The 19,460-nt window shown below is 42.2% G+C and overlaps 1 protein-coding gene across 4 annotated transcripts in view; it reads left to right on the forward strand.

Annotated features, from left to right (window-relative positions):
- Positions 1-19,250, forward strand: part of SFXN1 (sideroflexin 1) — a 47,703-nt gene extending 28,453 nt beyond the window's left edge. For 3 of the 4 annotated variants that reach the window (XM_082651746.1, XM_082651747.1, XM_082651748.1), the window contains 7 exons: positions 1,078-1,153; positions 1,745-1,830; positions 2,750-2,877; positions 5,679-5,728; positions 13,110-13,159; positions 13,571-13,618; positions 17,125-19,250. In XM_082651746.1, the coding sequence (XP_082507872.1) occupies positions 1,078-1,153; positions 1,745-1,830; positions 2,750-2,877; positions 5,679-5,728; positions 13,110-13,159; positions 13,571-13,618; positions 17,125-17,221 (535 nt within the window). In that variant the 3' untranslated portion in view covers positions 17,222-19,250. Of the gene's footprint in view, positions 1-1,077; positions 1,154-1,744; positions 1,831-2,749; positions 2,878-5,678; positions 5,729-7,989; positions 8,519-13,109; positions 13,160-13,570; positions 13,619-17,124 lie in introns of those variants that run through there. The other variant, XM_082651749.1, reaches the window with a different exon arrangement.
- Positions 19,251-19,460: the final 210 nt, after the last annotated feature.

The raw sequence follows: 19,460 nt of genomic DNA on the forward strand, positions 1-19,460 counted from the left end.
GAACCCAAAAGAAAGTGAATGGATTTAAAATTTTGCCTCCTGTGAAAAGATGTTCAGATAGACTAAAGTGATTAGTTAACCAAAACTTTGAGCCTAACTTAGTAACACTTCAAAGCGTTTTCTTTTTTGTTTTAACTCTCAAATTGCTTTTGACCATCTGTAGTGTTCTATTATCATCCTAGGGAACAAAGAATATTGAAATCTGCAACCCAGCAGTGCCGGTCACACCTTCATTTCATCCAATCCTTGAATTAGAATTTATTTTAAAGCAAGAGAGAACGGCTTGGGCTTAATTGTATTTTGAGGATGAGACTTTTAGTCTTTTTATACCATAAGATGTCATTTTTAGAATGGCGGCACTGCATTTTTACTTTCAGTATGTATAGTGATATTTTGAGAAGTATTTTTTTATTTAAGCAAATATGCTACAACCATTTAAGCTAATATGCATTTTCCCACATTTGTAGCTTGCTGCACAGTCCCTGCTTCCTTCCCCCCCACCACCACGCATGCGTATTCTCTATGTCTGCTCGTTTGGCATGGTAGTTAGGTTCTATGTGAAAAATGCCATTTTTGTGTGGGTCTGCGTGCTTTTTCTCTGAATATCTCTACTTGTAGAGTGATGACGAATGTTGTTCTGTGGGATCTCCTTTTTAAAATTTATTTTATTGAAATACAGTTGATTTACAATGTTGTGTTAATTTCTGCTGTACAGCAGAGTGACTCGTTAACACATACACACATTCTTTTTCATATTCTTTTCCATGATGGCTTATCACAGGATGTTGAGTATAGCTCCCTGTGCTAGACAGTAGGACCTTGTTGTTTATCCATTCTATATATAATAGTTTGCATCTGCCATTCCCAAACTCCCAATGCATCCCTCCCCTACCCCGCTCCCTCTTGGCAACCACAAGTCTGTTCTCTGTCTGTGAGCCTGTTTCTGTTTCTTTGATAAGTTCATTTGTGTCATGTTTTATGGAATCTCTATTCTTAATCTTGATTTCTTCCAAAAATGTTGGGCTTGAGTTTTCTGACGCACACTTGTTGTTTATGTACCATTTTCCTTCTTTTCAGTGAACTGGGAACAGCTTATGTTTCTGCAACAACAGGTGCTGTAGCGACAGCTCTAGGACTCAATGCATTAACCAAGGTACTCAGATTTTTATTTCCATAGCAGTAAAGCTTCTTAATTTGTTCTCACCTGCCTGGCTCTAAGTCTCTCTGTTAATTTCTCAAAATAGTTCAAGTCCTATGACTCTCTTATTATAGTCATTATCTTCGACTGCTTTTTTAAAGTGTATATTTCAATACGTTTGGGAAGGAGTGTCACTAATAACGTCTGCCAAGAGCCTGGTCTGTACCTGGCACTGTGTATTCAATGCTAAATGCTCACCCATCCATACAGCCCACCAGAGGCTGGGTGCCGGGCTGGGTACCTCCAGGCACTGCCCTGAAGAGGTAGAGGAGTCAGCATCTGAACCCAAGACTGTGGGACTCCAAAGCCCCTGCTCCATCAGCCACATAAAGCCATCAAAATATCTTGGAAGTCTGCCTTGTCCCAGTGTGCCCAGGCTGGAAATAGAAAGTACCTCTAGGAAACCAAGTTTTGAACGTACTCTTGGCCCAAGTTTCTATACAAATAGGACTCTGCATTTGTAGAGGTTTTCAAGAAGAAATAAGTACTTGCATTCAGTACTACAGGAAAAATAAGATCTTGCTTTTGGAATTATCTTTTCTGCAGCATGTCTCTCCACTCATAGGACGCTTTGTTCCCTTCGCTGCGGTAGCTGCTGCTAATTGCATTAATATTCCATTAATGAGGCAAAGGTAAGCTTAATATGCCCTCTTAGAGAACACTTGTGCTTGACAGTAGGGTCTTATAATAATCTGCTTTGTTGAAACTTAAATAAATTTGTTTTATTTTAATATTTACAGATGAAGTTTTATGAGATCTGGGATCTGCTTCCAAATAATCTGGTTTTGGGGGTGAGGATGGGTCCATTGATGAAACAAGGTCAGCTCTGAGTTGCTGATTATTAAAGCAGGCTGATGGCCGTATGGGGTTTAGAATAGTCTTTCTACCTCTGTATAATAAAAAGTTTAAAAAATAGATCTCAAACTTACGTCTATGCCTAGAAAGCTTCTTCTATACAATAGGTTCTTCCCCCCAAATTTTCTCTTGGGGTTTCAAGTAATATTAATCTATATCTCTGGAAGTATTTTTTAGTGCTGGCAAAAGTTAAAGGAGAAGAAAAAACGAGAAAAAAGCATTTTGGAATGGATAACGAAAAACAGGGTAACAGTAGGAGCTATAATTGTAGCAGTAGTGACCATAGTTAAATATGCAATAGTTCCGTGTACTTGTGATGCCTATGTCAGTACAGTTAGTTTATTTTTTAGTAATTATATCTATCTCTCATTTGGAAAGTTGCTCAAATTTGCACATGAGCTTAGAAATCAGCCTTATCTCTAAGTTAGCGTATTCACCTGTTGAGTCCTATTGTTGTTCAAAATGCTACACCTTTTTTTTTTTTACAAAGTTTACTAGCATTATTTTACTTGTGTGTCTATCACACGAGGATTAAGCATGTTTGTGGTTTTAAAAATAGACTTATTAGTGCCAAAAATGACACCGGAGTGGATTTTTGGATTAAGTAGGGACTCGGGCTTTCACAGCTTCAGTGCTGTTTCCAGCCATTCCGCAAAGGCACCTGTGAACTTCTTTGCCCGTTGTCTTGCTCTCTAGGGAACTCAAAGTTGGCATTCCTGTCACAGATGAAAACGGGCACCGCCTGGGCGAGTCGGCAAACGCCGCTAAACAAGCCATCACGCAAGTAGTCGTCTCCAGGATCCTCATGGCGGCCCCCGGCATGGGTGAGTAGAGCTTTGCCATCCATTCATTTGTTCGGTACGTTTCAATCAAACAAGCGTTGGTGCACCGGTGAGCAATAACCGCAAAGGATCCCTTCCCTTAGTGGAACTTACTTTCTGGCGGGGGAGGCAGAAAACTAACAAAAATAAGTAAAATATGAATAGGTGAGATGGTTATAGAGCTAAGCGGCGGGGGGGGGGGGGGGGCGGGGAAGAGGGTTGGGGATCTTGGGGTGGAAGTGCTATCGAACGTAAGTCCGTGTGCCCCACATATAGTGAGGCCAAATGATACCCAAATGTTGCGAGTTTGGAGCAGAGAAAGGTTTATGGCAGGGCCATGCAAGGACAACGGGTGGCTCATGCCCCCAGAAACCCCCGAACGGTCTCAGCAAAGCATGTTGAACGGCCAGGTGAGGGAGTGGGGGCACAGGGTGTGTGATCAACTCATGCACAATTCTCTGATTGGTTGATGGCGAGGTAACAGGACAGTTAACATTATCAATCCTTAGGCACCAGAAGGTCTGGGGGCTACGTGCTCATGATCATCAAACAGTTAATTTCTTCCATTGGGTGGTGGTTTTTAGCATCTGAAAAACTCGGGAAATATCCATGAGGTACTGTTAGCTGGGTACTTCAGAGAGGAGACGCAGCAGAGGATATGGGGAAGGGGTCTGTCCCAGGAAGACCCCGTGCAGTCCTGCTTGGTTACAGAAGTAGACTGGACAGATGGGAGCGAGGGAGCCAAGTGGTTCCAGGGTCGAATATTCTGGGCAGACGGAACAGCAGGAGAGCAGGGAGCTGTGCCCAGTGTGATGGAAGCATCACAGGAGGCAGGTGCAGCGGGAGGGGAGAGAAGGGTGTGGGAACAGCAGAAAGGAGTAGACGAGGCCCCAGCGGGCAGAACGCAGGTGGCCCTGCAAGCATTTGGAGCCCTGGCTTTTAGTCTGAGGGGTAGGAGGCCGTGGAGGGTTTCGAGCACAGGAGTGGGAATAATAATCCGGCTTAGGTTTTAACTGAGTGACTCAGGGTCCTGCGTTGAGAGTAGGCTGAAGAGGGACCAAGAATGGTGGTTGGAGACTGTTCAGGAAGCTGTTGACTGCTGCAGGCAAGAGATTATGGTAGTTGGACCAGGGCAGTGACCGTGAAGGTGATGACAATTTGAAGGGAAAGAATTTGATCTTTGTAAATCTTGAAAAGAAACTTCCAAAAGTTCTTGAATTGGAATAACTTCTACTGAAGATTTATTCGTATCAACGGGAAAACCTTAGAGCATGAACCAAGTTGGGTTAGTTATAGGAGCTATTAATATGTGTCTCAGTTTTGTCCCTAGGGCCTGGACTCAACATAACCAAAAGCAGAAAATCTCCATGGTGATTTAGTTCCCCTGAGAATCTCTGGTCCACTCCTAAGGCTTCTTCAGCTACCCTCAGACCAGGGCTCTCGAGAAGGTTCTCAGACTTACTCAGAAACCAGAGGGCCCCGGAGTACATAACTCTTTGCAGAAAAATATAAATCTATATTTTACAGAGAGAAATGAGTATGTTTACTTTCCTTGTCTAAATCAGATGCAAACAGCACTTGGCTATTAACTAAACTCTCAAAAGAAGCATACTTAATCAAGTGCTGTCAGGTTTTCTCACTGATATTTTTTGTTGTCTTTAAATTCCTTTTGTCACTGGGAAAGCTCACCAGCAGACAGTAGGAGTGGGCAAAGGAAAGGTGAAGAAAAGGGCATGAAAGAAAACTTGGAGGCGCATTCCAGCCAATTGCACTCCAGCTAATTGGTTATCTGATTTAACCACCATTAAGTGATTTAACAAAGAAGCACCTCAGTGCCCTCATGAGACAGCGGTGTGCACCGTAGGGGTGAGTGAATGGTGGAAACCACAGTCGTGAACTGTAGGCCAGGAGTCCCCTGAGTCCGGGACCAGCACGTTGTCAGTAACCTACGAGGAGGCTGGGGAGGCAGCCCCAGAACACCTGCTGAGCCCAGATTTCCAGTTTGCCGAAATCAAGGTGGCCATTCCGGCTTCTACCCTGGGTGGGCTTTTGGTTTTGTTCTTTCCCATTTTGAAATAAGGACGCTCCTCTTTGAAGTTCAGCCGGCCCAACAAATTTGTTTCCAGTGGCTTGGTTACTTTAAACATTATTTAGTCCCCGGAGAAGGAACGCAATCTTTCTATCCCAGCGAAATCTCTAAAGGTAATTCATATATTGAAATTGATGTGACAGTTTAGTCTGATAAAAATCATGAATAAATGAACTAACACTATCCAGTGTTTTACGTGCATCATTGCATCTAATCATCCTGGCTAGTTTGATACAATTGTGCCTATTATATAGATGAGGAAAACAGAAAACTGAGGCTCAGAGAATTGTTTTCCAGGCTCACCCAGCTAGCAAGTGGTCTGCGTGACTCAAAGCAGGAATCTTTATACTGGACTCTACGTGGGATGGACACCCCAGGAAGGCTGCATTTGTTTCATTGGTATAGGAGGGAGAAGTTCCTGATGTTTGTACTGTTGTGTATTTAATGTTAGATATAAAGTTCTCTTCAATATCATAAAATTTTCTGGCTGGCAAAGAGCATTGTGTTATTTTTCAAAAATCTAGAGAATGGAAACAATGGATTTTTTAAAAAAATACTAAGGTATTTTAAAGAATTGTTGCAATTACTTTTACTCTGCCAGTGTGAAAATAGCCTAAAAGTAATATAAGCCTTTTGTGAAATTGTTGGGGGGAACAAAAAAAAAGTGAGCTGAAAATAGACATGAAGATTTAAGTGGATCTATCTTTACTTCCAGCCATCCCTCCATTTATCATGAACACTTTGGAAAAGAAAGCCTTTCTCAAGGTAAGCCCCACTTCTATTTATCCTTGTCTCAATCCTTTCAGTTTGTTTTCAGACTTCAAATTGCAGTATTTCCCACATGAATAGTGAGTAAAGAATTTGAAGGCCAGTGGCAATTGGGCACTTCAGGGAATATTTTATTTCTAATATCAGATATTTGAAAAAGCTCTCATAAATCTTCATTTATTGAATGCTGCCCACTCCTCTTGAGAGATTATAACCTGGGTACACATTCATCGTAGTCAGCAGTCAGATCCCTAGCTAGATGATAATGAGGAGATGGTGTGAATTTGGAATGATGTGTTTGTAAGTCCCGATACATACTATCAGAAAGGAAAGAATAACCTGGAGTAGTAGCTTCACAGAACACTGAATTTAGAGCCCTGATGTATTTTTCTTTGGTGATCGTATCTAATAATCTATTAATCTATCAGCCGCCTCCCCTCAGGGTCTGAAAATATTACAGGATGAAACTGTCACTGAGAAATCTCTGTGCACTGTCTGCATTGTTTTTGTAACTTCCATGATTTAATGCAGTCATATGTATGCTCCATCTTAGCTTTCCAGTTCTTGTAACAAGTAGGAAAGGGTGGGATAGGGTGACTCGTTTGGCTCCTGCTGTATCTAGAAACTGACGCCATTACACCTGCGGGGAGGAATGGGTCCAGTTCCTTGCTGGAGGAGCAGGTGTGTTGTAAACACTGCAACTCTCTTGGGGTGAATTGTTTTGGGTCTTAGCGACAGAACCGTCACACTGAGAGGACGGTATCGGACTTTGAAAAAGGGACATGGTTCACAGACCAAACACTTCCTGAATGATTTCTGTGATTAGGAGAATTCTAAGTGTCCAACAGGTAAATGTTCATTGACCTTTATTCACCCTATGGGCTCCATCCAGGCCAACACTAAATACTTTCAATACAATCACATTCTTAGAAAAATAAGCCCAGAAAGGATGCTTTGCAAAAATAGTAGTGTTGTGTGCCTCATTTGACCGGCATGTCAATGCACCAACCCCATGTGAGGGAAAGGGGACCCTCTCTTCAGCAGCCCCCTCCCAGTCTTCCTTGGGAGCTTTGGGTACGTGAGCAGATTATATTCCCTGAGCTTCTTCCTCTGGCAATCTTACATGTCGATGTGAATGGCAAGATAGGGTGTCACAGTGGCTCTGTAGTGATTGAACTATCCCATTGCTCCTGGGAACGTTCCCAGGGGTGTCCACAGACCCCCGGGCCACCCCAGGAGGCTGCATCCTCAAATGCACTCTGAGTCCCTGTCCCATCTCCTGTGAGGGTTTCTACAGCCTTAAGTGTAAGATTAAACAAAAATATAAAACAGTTACACTGATTTAATCAGTAATGCTATTGGTGATGACCAAAATGTAAATGTGACCTCATTGGACATAATTTACCTACTTCGATAAGCCCTTATTTTGAGGATTCATGAAAAGGCTTTGCTGAAGTCTGTTTCTGCTGCAAAATTTAGAAAAGATTAATTCTTTAAAGCTGCTCAGGGATTAGTTTATGTACTAGAACAGGGACTAGATCTTGAAATTACCAAATTATGTAAACAGATGAACTCTTTAAAGCTGCCAAAGGAATTAGTGTATGTGCTTGAACAGTGACTAGATCTTAAAACTACTAAATTATTTAAACATCTAAAACTCACCAACTTTGACATTTCAGTGATTTTTCAAATAATCTAAAAAAAAGAAAATTAATGCTCCTTCCTCTATCCATCCCTGCTTTCCTTATGGGACGTAATTTAGGCTTTGAGGGAGAAAACCTATCAAATGAACTTAGAAAGGGGGCCATCGACATTATCCTCCAGGATGCTAATAGGAAGTGACCCGTCCAGTGGATCCGTAACTTTGCAGACGTGGAATTGATGCCCTGGGTTCTTCTCTGCTGGCTCTTGATCTGATAAGTCATTAGGATTATAGTCTTTCTGCAAGGGCATATGTTGACCCAGGCAACCTTTGGATTTGCCTGGTTGTTAATTTCTTCAGGTATTGGCATGCCAACTTTGGGAACAATGGAGAATCAAAAACCGTGTTTAATAAACCCAACTTCCCCCTCCCATGGAATTTAAGCAAAATCAGGTTTTTAAAGCAAGACCAGATTTCTGGGTAGATAACAAGGCTTGGAAATTGTCATCTCATCATGTTAGTTTGTCTGGCATGAAAGTGAACTTTGGCAAGAGAGGAATACTTTTGCAAGTGTAGGTCATTCCATCAATAATATATGATTGTCGTGAATTTGCAGGTGACCGTGAGAGCAGTTGGGAGGCCACCTTCAGTGACAGTGTGTCCCCACCCTGGAAGCTTTCCCATCCCCTTCTCTCTGCCTCTCAAACGTCACCCAGCACCCAGTTAGCAGAGGTATGTCAGCAGCCCGGCTCTGGAGTGGAGACTCCTAATCTTGCCAGCTGCCGCTGCTGGTGGGACATGATTCCCCGGAGTCTCACTCCAGGCTGTGGATACTGAGCACACGTGGCTGCTTGCATGTGAGCTGATCATGGCGTGGGATTCCAGAAATTCCGTAGGAAAGTCTGCATTCGAACCTACATTCATGCTAAAGAGTTAGGTCACTGGGGAAGACATGTGAAATGAACTTGGTCCTTTACTCTCCCAACTGCCTTTGAACTCCTGGGGTCTCAGCGTTGTTGGAAAAGTTGCCACGGTTACTCTCATATCTTGGTGACAAACACTGGGCAGGAGACATAGCTGGGCATATTGTATCATTTTCTTGCTGGGACAGACAGAAATTGCTGTAGATACAGCCTGGCATTTTCTTCCATGAAGCGACCAGCAAATGATACCAGCGGTTAGCCACTGTTGCCACACTGCCCTAGGCTTTTCACAGCAATACATGAATAAATATTGTGTTTTCCTCCCTTGTTTTTGTTTGTGGTTTTCAGCTTTGCTTGGTACCATACCCTTCAATAATCATATAGAGGTGTGCCACCTCGATTCCCCTCTGCCCGCCCCACTCCACTACTGAAGGGCCTCATGTGGAACCGGAAGGGGCCGCTGGCATCAGAAGCCATGGGGCAGGGTTGGGGGAGGAGGTCAGAATAGCTCATGGGTCAGTCCGAGCACCTCGCTAGCTACAAAGGGTCTGGCTGCAGCTGAACTCATTCGGACTTCTGTGGAGGATGATGCTTTGAAAAAGCAATGGCTAAACGTTGAGCTCTTCAGACATAACATCCCACTCCCATGTTCAGGGTTGCTATTACACCCAAATATTGCATTTTGCCCATGTAGCGAGGACTGTAGGACTTCACTGATACCTATGGCCATTACAAAAGCATAGGCAGAGCAGCTTATCTTCCTATCCATATGTTTCCATCTGCAAAGCACTTTCACATGCTATTTGGAAGGGCAGGCTTTTCTGAGCCCTTTTACAAAGGCTTAGAGGTCATTTCCTCAGCCGTTCATGTCCATGTGGGTGGCATCTGCCTGGGTCGGTTAGCCCTCTGATTGTTCCCGCAGCTCCAGCGGCCAGATGTGCCTCTCTGCAAGGATGTACTTATCTGGGCTTTTACCTTGAATTTGACCAGACTCCTCTGCAAACATGAAATGAATTGAATGTTCTTGGCTTTTTTAAACGGTGAGCTCGGGGAGCCTTCGGCATGACTCATACTTCCCCCCACGCTTTATCTTTTCCCAAATGGAGCGCTGGCAAAAAGCATCAGCTGTGGGCAGGTGACTCACAGAAATCTTTGCAGTAAACCAAAAAGTTCACTGCTTAAAATCTGGTGCTTTTCCCAACAGTGTTCTTGAAGAATAGCTCCTGTGGTCTCTCTACTTTGCTGGCACTTTCATTGGGAATAAAGTTGATATGGTCTGGGTCAGATAAGAGCTGCTCGTTCCTTAAGTTCTAGTTCATTTATATTTTCTTTAATAAAAGTGGACAGCTCTGTCTACTCAGTAGATTTTCAGGATCGTCTGCTAATGGAGTGTGAATGTAGCATTTATTTGTTCATTCATTTATTTTATTCAGCAGCCCTTTGTTGACTGCCTGTTGCGTGCCAAGCAATGTGCTAGGTCCTAGCATCAGAGAAATAGGGCTTGGGCCCTGCTCTCAGGGACCATATAGCATGGGGGTGGGGAGAGGCACAGGGCAAATGGTTCCAATACATGGTGAGTACAGCGTGAGGCACAGAGGGAGCATAGAAGAGGTTTCGCCCCCAACTGCCCTAGGTGGGCAGAGGCTTGAAGACAACTGGCCAGGGACATCTGCTTTGCAGAAGCTCAGAGAAGACACAGAGCATGGCTTGTCGAGAGACTTGTAGATGGTCAGGTTGCCTGGGATGTGGGCCATGTGTAGGGAACTGACTGTACCATATATAAAAATCAACTCCCAATAGTTCATGGAATCTAAATGTAAAAATCTACAATTGTCAAACTTCTGGAAGAAAATATAGCAGAACATCTTTGAGATCTAGACTTGGGCAAAGATTTCTTAGACATAACACCAAAAGCACAGTCCATAAAAGAAAAAATTGACAAATTGGGCTTCAACAAAAGGTTAAAGTTCTGTTTTTTGAAAACTGTACAGAGATTGAAAAGACAAGAAACAGACTGGGAGAAAATTTATGCAAAGTATGTGTCTGATAAAGGACTTGTATCCAGAATATATAAAGAGTCCTCGATAATTTTTAAAGAAAACAACGCAGTTGGGTTTTTTTTGCATTTTTTTTATTGGATTATAATTGCTTTACAATGGTGTGTTAGTTTCTGCTTTATAACAAAGTGAATCAGTTATACATATACATAGGTTCCCATATCTCTTCCCTCTTGCGTCTCCCTCCCTCCCACCCTCCCTACCTCAACAGTTTTTTTTTTTTTTAAAGGCAAAAGTTTTGAACAGACATTTCACCAAGTATATATAGATATAAAATAATATCACATGTAAAGATGCTCAGTATCTTTAGTCATTGGGGAAATTCAAGTTTAAAACCACATTAGCTACCATTAAACGCCTATTGGAATGGCTAAAATCAAAAAGACTGACCATAACAAGTGTTGACAAGGCTGTGGAGGACCTGAAACTCTCATCCCCTGCTGGTGGGAATGTAAAATGATACAACCACTTTGGAGAAGAGTTTGGCAGTTTCTTAAAAAGTTAAACCTATGCTTACCATGTGACCCAGCCATTTCACTCCTAGGTATTTACCTAGAAGAAATGAAAACATATGTCCATAAAAGACAGATGTTCAAAGCAGCTTTATTTGTAATAGCCCAAAACTGGAAACAATCCAAATGTTCCTCAACAGGAGAATGAATGGAGTATCAAAGCAATACATTCCATGCAGTGGAATACCTAACCCAGCAATAAGAAGTCCTGAACTATGGATACATACAAGAGCATGAATGAATCTCAAAACAATTACACAAAAAAGTAGATACTGTATAGAAAATCCTAGAAATTATAACCTAGTATATAATGACAGAAAGTAGATCAGAGGTTGCCAGGGAATGGGTACAGGGTTTAGGGAAGATGGTGGAATTGCCAAGGGCACAAGGAACAAGGAAAACATGAAGGATGATGGCTGTGTTAATTATTTTGATTGTGGTGATGGCTTCACAGCTGAATACTTAGGTCAGAACTTTTATCATACACAGTAAGTATGTGCAATTTATTGTATTTCATAAAGCTGTTGGAGGAAAAATCATTGGGAGGAGAAAGAATTTACTCATATCAACTTTTTGAGCTCTTACTTCATTGAATATATATCTTTTAAACTTGTGATTACTGTCTTTAATTCATTTAAAATATCCTCTGTTTGCACAATTCTGTGCTAAATAAGGTGTGTCCCTCCCTCACGGAGTTCTGTGATTATCTAGGGGAAAACCAAACATCCTCAGCTCACTTATTTAATCTCAGACTAAGTTCTGTTTAGGAAGTAGGGATGAAGGAGGCAGGATGGGATGCTGGGAAGGAGTCGGGAGGAGGGATGACATCCAGGTTGGGTTTCATGGGAGAGATCAGAATTCTCCAGGATCCTTGTCGTTACCAAGAGCCTTTCCAACAAAACCCTCTGCACAAGCTGCCATCAGCCTTTGGTTTGTACACATCCATTGTTGAGATTACACACAGCTGTTCAAGAGTCCACTTGACCTGAGGATGGGCTCTCATGGGTTCATCTTCCCTCAAGATCTCATTCAGGGCTTAGCTTGCCTTCCCATCACCAAGTCTGTGTACCCGCACAGATGACACACATCTGGGAAGTGCTAGGAAGAGGATTTACCATCTCCTTATGAAAATCCTTCATCATCAGACAGAGCCAGTTGCCCCAGATACAATATTTCCTTTTCCTGCTTTCCTTGGAGGGGTGGGGCCCCTCTGTGCGAGCTCCATGGTCTGTCTCTGCTTGATGACATCTCTCCCTTCCTCTCCAGTCCACGCCTCTCTCCCTTCACGTTCACCCATGTGATGTACCTCTTCGCCAGAGGAGTCTGCTCGGGGACCAGGGTATGCCTGTCACACAAGCCTCCTTGGGGTCATGATCTTTTAACAGCTTGTGTTGACACTTAACTAAGTTGGCTGATTTCATTACAGCCCGTTCACAACTTGGTTGCAGCTCTTTCAGTGGCCTTATTGATATAATCTATATATTTCGTTGCTCTTTATGTTGCATATTATGCTTTTTTAAAACTCCCTTTTGAACACTAAAAATCTAACAGCACTTATTCTCTAAAAGACCAACCAACTCGTTCATTTCCATTAACAAAAAAGTAACAGGCAAAAATTTGTCATGCCAGCAATAGTTTTAGCCATACCGACAGCAACTAAAACCAAGAAAGGAAAGGTGCAGAGGAGGAGGGGGGAGACTTGTTGGGTTTCTGCTACGTTCCGGGCACGGTGCTAGGTGCTTTATGAATGTTATCTGGCATATCTTCACTCACACGCTTTGAGGAAGCTGTCGTGATCCTCATTTTGCAGAGAAGGAACCAAAGGTTGGAGGCCGTGCCCTTTTCCCACAGTGGGGATGAACTGGTAGGGCAGAGATTTGATTGCAATTTTGTTTGTCTTCCAGCCTTGGAACCACGCTCTACAGACCCCCAGCCAGGAGAGAAATTATAGCTAAGTGATAACCATTTCTCCAGCTCCCATATAGCCAGGCATCTCTCAGATTATATGTGCAAGGGAGAAAAATGAGAAGCCGCTTAATCTTTGCCTGTGCATTCATGAGCAGATCGAAGAGGGAAGTCAGGACTAACTGTAGCGCTGTTACAGTGTTATCCCTGCGTTTCACTAATCGCATTCCAGCTGGATCTTGTAATGTGGCGAGATTCCTGTCCCAGTTAACCAGCAGAAGAAATTGTTTCTAAGAGCCTGTATAAAAAGTACTCAAAATAATTTATTTCTCAACACAGAGGTTCCCATGGATGAGCGCGCCTATTCAAGTTGGATTAGTTGGCTTCTGGTGAGTAGAATTACTTTGATGTCATTAATTTCTTTTTTTTAAGATAAATATACAGCATTTGAAATGTGAGGGATAATATGGGACACACGTTTTGAAAATGAGACCATCCCAGAACATCTGGAACTTATGGTCCCAGTCATTAGCTAGACATAAGCTGTCTTTAGAGAAACCTACAACATTTGGGGCTATTTGTGTGATTCTTTTTTAAACTCCTTTTATCTCTTTGATTTAAAAAAAAAATTATTTTGGCAGTCCTTGGTAGTAAAATTATACGAACAGGACATATTTTTGTGAGGCAGCATAATACTTGAAAGAAAGAAAGGGCATTGTTATCAAAGTAAAATAATAAAAAAGAATCTGAAAAGTCGACCATTTCAAAAATGCTCTGATTTTTTTCCTTTTTTTTTTAAGTTTGGTATTTGCTACACCTCTGTGCTGTGCTCTGTTTCCTCAGAAAAGGTATGTATTTGTTATTCTTCAGAGTGGTCATGCGTTTTAATCCTAAAAACCAGTTGAAGACACAGGTCCATTTCACTAGTAGGAAAGTTGAGTCTCAAAAAGATAATGAAGCCAAGCCTCTAAAAGGAAGAGATAAGAGGCAGAAGTGAAATGCATGTCTGTCTAATATCAAAATTCTCTTTGCCCAGCTCTTTTCTACCTGCTACTGTTACATTTGAAAATTCTTTATTCTTGTGTAAGACTCAGGTTAACTCTGGTGCCAATTTGCTCTTATAAGAATGTAAATATGGCTTGATGTCCAATCCATTGGCAAATGCGTCTATAATGCAGATATATTCGAATTTAAGTTCCACCCCCAGGGACAGCAGTTATATGCACTTAGCTTTGGTGGTTGGTATATTTGCTTCCCTTCTTCCTACTCAGGGTTTTTTTTTTCTTTTTTTTTTCTTTTTTTGCCTTAAAAGCTTGATTGTGCACGTGTCTTTCATCACAAGCTGCCCTTGAATCCTGCCTTTGATGTAAGAACTGTATTGACAGGCCTTAAATCAGCATCCCATAAATCTAAGGCTTCAGCTTTTTTCTATTCCAACATCAAGGCACAGAGGAGCAGCATTTTGTTGTTTTGCTGTGGTTTGTGTTACCAGACTCCTGCCCTTGTAATATCCTTCGTGGGCCAGCAGGCCCCAAACACATGGCCTTTAATGCCCTAGGCTTTCACAGTGGGTTTGGGATGAGGTATTCTGTTCTAGAACTAACTTCATCAGGTCCCTCTACCTGATAGAAAAATCCATCTTTTATCCGGTCTTTCACTTCTGCCTTTGACCCCCACTGTTCTCAGTTGGGGATTTAAATTTCAAGGAGAGGGAACTTTTATCACCTTGATGCCTACAGCTAAGCCCCCCTTGAAGAGGGCGGGACCTTCAGCACCTCTGTTGAAGCCCAATACAGATGAATTTCCTAAAGAGGAGCGTTCATACCTATTTAATTGTACAAACCCCAGAATCTCAGGGCTTAAGGTAAGACATGTTTATTTCGTTAGTATATCGCATTGGAATGTGTGTTCAGCCCTTGACCTTGCGCTCGGTGACTTAGGAACATGGCATTTGGGTCGAGAAAGATCTGACTTCAAATCTCAGTTACACCTCCAGTTTCCTTATCTGGAAAATTAGGATAATCCCTGACTTGCCAGGCTTTTATAAGGGTTAAAACGCATAACGTCGGACCCCGAAACTGAGTACTAAGTCATACCCATTATCATTATCATCAGCAACATGATTTTAAAATTACCCAAGTTCCCACTATATGGAAAAAAAAAAGCCATTGTGTTTTTTTTCTAGTTTTTTTCTATATTCATAATTTTTCTCTTTTTTGCATATGTTTATAAATCTATATCCTACCTTTTTTTTTAATTTATTTTATTTTTTTATTTTTGGCTGTGCTGGGTCTTCGTTTCTCTGCGAGGGCTTTCTCTAGTTGCAGCAAGCGGGGGCCACTCTTCATCGCGGTGCACGGGCCTCTCACATCGCGGCCTCTCTTGTTGCAGAGCACAGGCTCCAGACGCGCAGGCTCAGTAGTTGTGGCTCACGGGCCTAGTTGCTCCGCGGCATGTGGGATCCTCCCAGACCAGGGCTCGAACCCCTGTCCCCTGCATTGGCAGGTAGATTCTCAACCACTGCACCACCAGGGAAGCCCCCTGGCAGGAGTTCTTTAGACCCAACCAAGTTGTCAATTACTTGCCGCGCAGTCTTAATTTGGATGTTTGGTGGTCGTCTGGGTGGATCTTTTCAAGTCCAAAGAGATAGAGCAATAGGAGAATGAGAAAGACTGAGGGGGAAAGCCTTGGCCTCAGTGCGCTTCTTCACGGCCAGAGAACTGGTCTCTGCCAGGTCCTGCAGGCGACGTCAGCTGCCCCTTAACGGGCTGCTTGAATCTCCATGGCTCAGGGTAAGTCCCAGCCACCCTTCAGAGGGGAGCCATAGCCCAATAGGCGGATCGAGATTATGGCCTTGGAGGCCCCGCATTGGGTGCCAGGAAAGATGTTGCAGGAAAGAGAGTGGGGTACGAGAGGATGGTCACATCCCAAGTCATGTCTGCGTCCCTGGGATGGCCACCCAGTGTGGGTTCTTGGCTTTGTGCAGGCAAGAATTCAAGAGCAAGACGTAGTAAAGTGAAAGAAGGTTTATTCAGGGAGATACACGCTCCATAGACAGAGTGTGGGCCATCTTGGAAGGCAAGAGGCCTCCTACCTTTTTGACCTCGTAGTTTACCACATCTCAACTATATTAAAGAACAAATCTTTTTAAAAGACTAATTATATAGTGTTGCCAGACCCAGGTTCGGCTGCTTGCCGCTCAGAAGCCAATAATTCAAGAGGCAAGTGTCAGTAGAAAGGAAAGGTGCTTTAATCATAAAAGCTGGCGGTCTGGGGAGATGGTGGACTTGTGTCCAGAGACCAGCTCTGATGACTCTGCTCAGCCATGACAGTTTTTAAAGGGAAAAAAATGGAGGGGGAAGAATCTCAGCGAATCATCGAGGCAGGAGGTTGGATTCTGCATCATTCTCCGTTGCGTTGAGTGCAGACTGGCTGACTCTCTTCACGTGTTATCTTGCCCACATGATCTGCCTGCGGGATTACTTAGGGAGATTCGTTGCAGGTAGAGAGCTAGTCATTTTTTTAACTGCTTACTTCTTCATTCTTTTTATCTAGGAAAAGAATCAACAGGTTAGACAAGGCATGGTGTGCATTCAGGACAGCACAAGTCAGGAGTTAGGCTAATCGCCTAGTGATCTCATCCCTGTCATTAGGTTCTTTTAAGATTAGAGGGGAACAGAAATGGGCAAACAGGAAAGGGGCAAATGAGTTGCTTTCAATAACAAAATGTCCACAGTTTTTCTGGACAGTTTTTCTTCATCCTTAATACATATGCACATATAAAACATTCAAGTACATTTTTAAAGTATAAAGCAAGCACTAACAGTGGTCAACAAGAGATGTTTTTTCTCATACATTTTAGTATTTTCTGAAAGTTTTAGAATAAGTATGTTTTACTGTACAATGGACAAAAGCAGATTAACGCAAGTGAATTTGTAATGCTAAAAAATTCCACTGAGTGCATATATCTTTTTTTAATTAACGGTGAACATTTATGTTGTTTTCCTTGGGAAGTGGCGTGACCACAGGTTGTTTTCCAATACCATCAGGGTCTAAGAGTGTCATCACCATACCTCCTTGCTGGCAAAAGTGGTTTTTAAGGCTTTTAATAAGATGCGAGGTAAAAAGCGTATCTCAGTGTTGGGTTTTGATGGTGCCTTTCTTTGATATTTAGTGACAGTTTTCTGAGAGGAACAGGATACTCGTTTTCTGGGCACGTGAAGCATTTTTCAAACAGGACTCTGTTGTCCCAGTCACGGGGGGTGGGTGGGGCTACTCTCTCTCCTCTCTCCAGGTTCTAATTCCCACCTCCGCCCGTGGAATGACCCTGTCTGTCGTTTCTCCCTTCTCCCAGTTCCATGTCTGTGACAAGCTTGGAGGCCGAGCTGCAAGCCAGGATCCGAGAGACCCATCCTGAATTACGGCGCGTGTACTTTAACAAGGGATTATAAAGTAGGGAAAGAAACATCTTCAGAGGATCCTACCAACCACAAGTGTGGTGTAGCCAAGTTGGTAAGGAATATCCTGGTTCCGGTCGACAGGTGACAGATACCTTTTAACGATCCACGTTAGCCTTTTAGAGTCAAGCTGCTACTTCTAGCACAGCACCTGGGGTGGCCTCCCCTTACATTTGAATCATGGTACAATTTACAGAAACACCCTTCCTGTAGCTTTTATAGTCACTGTTTTTTCAAAGACAATATCCCAACCCTCACCCAGAGTTTTCAAAAGCACCGCTAGGCATAGAGTAGATGTTCAGTATATTGACTGTCAGTCAATGAAAAGGAAATCTGTTTAAAATACTGAATTTTTATCCTACTCTTGTTTCAAATCAAGGAGAGCTCAGTAGTGAGTTGAGAAAACACAAAAGCTCTGAAGCTAAACTGTAAAAGAAAATGACTCGTAAATATTAAGGACAGTTTACTTTCCTGCCCAGTTCGGGCTGGAGGCGACCCGAAGTAGATGATGAGCTCTTTGCATTTGTAGGATAAAAGCTCCTTCATACACCTCCCGGAAGTCAGAGTGATAGACAATTGTGAAAGGTCCCTGCTGTCAACAGCTGTATGCTTTCGTATTGCTGGTGGATTTCTTCGGTTGAGTTTGAAATTTATTCTATTTTACATTCTTATGAAGATATCAATCTTACCTTGCACTTGTTGACTTTATATTCAATCATTTAAATCAACTAATCAAATAACGGAAATGCACAAATGTCAAATTTTGGAAGTATATTCGAAACCAACGCTGTATGACTGGGTTGAATCTGGCGTGTTTGATTTTTTTTTTTTTTAGAAGCGAAAGAACAGTTCCCTCTGCCTACATGTCTTTTCTTGTCATCCTCGTAGATCTCTTTGGCGTTCAGAAAGATACGGAAATAATGTGTATGTGAATCAATGACTCAATGAATTTTACTTGAATGTTGTATATTACATTCCACCCTGTTTGAAAATAATGAACCCATGGACCACTGTTTACATCATCTGTAGTATCTTCACATATAATATATTTAATGTTAATAGATTATGTTTCAATTCTGTAGAGGTTCAAAGGCATACGTGAGGTGGTCATTTCACTGAGTATAGACCACTCGATTCGATCTGTAATTCAGAATGTAGAAACTAGTTTGGGCAAATTTTTCCTGACACTGTGACCAGACTGAATTTCCTCATAAAGAAAAAATGGTGTGCCTCGTGTCTGTGTTTCTCTTTTCTCTGAAACGATGAATGGACCTGAAGGTTTTGGGCCACTCTGAGCCTTCCTTTATATACTGCCGGAATATTCTCATTTAGATTTCCTGTCTTAAGCCATTTGAAGCAAAAGAGCTTCCCCATGACATTCTGGCCTTGGATGTCTTTTGTGGCCATAGATGCTTCTCTTTAAAAATGGGTAAAAGCAGGAAATTCAAGGCAGAGCTCCACGAGGTGCTTAAAGGGCACTTTTAACAAGAAACTAAAGCCCTTGAGGCCTACCCCACTCGCCCCAGCTAATCTCAGAATGCTTACCCCCAGTCAGGTGGCAGCTCCATGTCCAAATCTTAACCTTCGTTGAAAAATTAATGAGTGCCTGGTTGGAAGATTGACAAACTGACCAAAATTTTAATACACACCAGGATGAGATGGCCAAAGGATCATTACAAAAGGGATAGTGAGCCTGGAGATGTGTCTTTTTAAACATCATCTGTTGAAGCTTCTGACTCTTGATGCTTTTATAGAGAACTATGAATTGTATAGTTGAATCATGGTTTATATAAAGGAACAAAATGAACCAAGATTGGCGATCTTTGCTGATCTCTTAGGAATACCTCTTCTGGAGAAAAGTTCACATGAAGTGCAATATGCTTGTAAAGGTAAATAGTTATTAATATTTCTAGCAACATGATATAAAGAATTATGACTGTAAGTATTAAACGACTGGCAGCTTTTTTTCAGTATTAGCACAGTGTCTGGCCAGTGTTGGAGTCGATGTATTATTTCAGTTCAACTGGATGAAATGTTAAATAAACTCAGAATGAAAAAAAATTCTCTCTTTTATTTGTATGTAAAGGATGATGCAGTTTTTATGTTATACTCAATGGTACCTTTCATTCTAACTTAATATCTGGGTACCATCAGTAACTCCTGATGAAGAGATATTTTTGTATTATGCCTTTAGCAGGAAATATATTTCTAGTCCTGGCTACCAGTTTTCCAC

The sequence above is a fragment of the Grampus griseus genome (genome assembly GCF_964374135.1).
Source record: "Grampus griseus genome assembly, chromosome: 3".
NCBI lineage: Eukaryota > Metazoa > Chordata > Mammalia > Artiodactyla > Delphinidae > Grampus > Grampus griseus.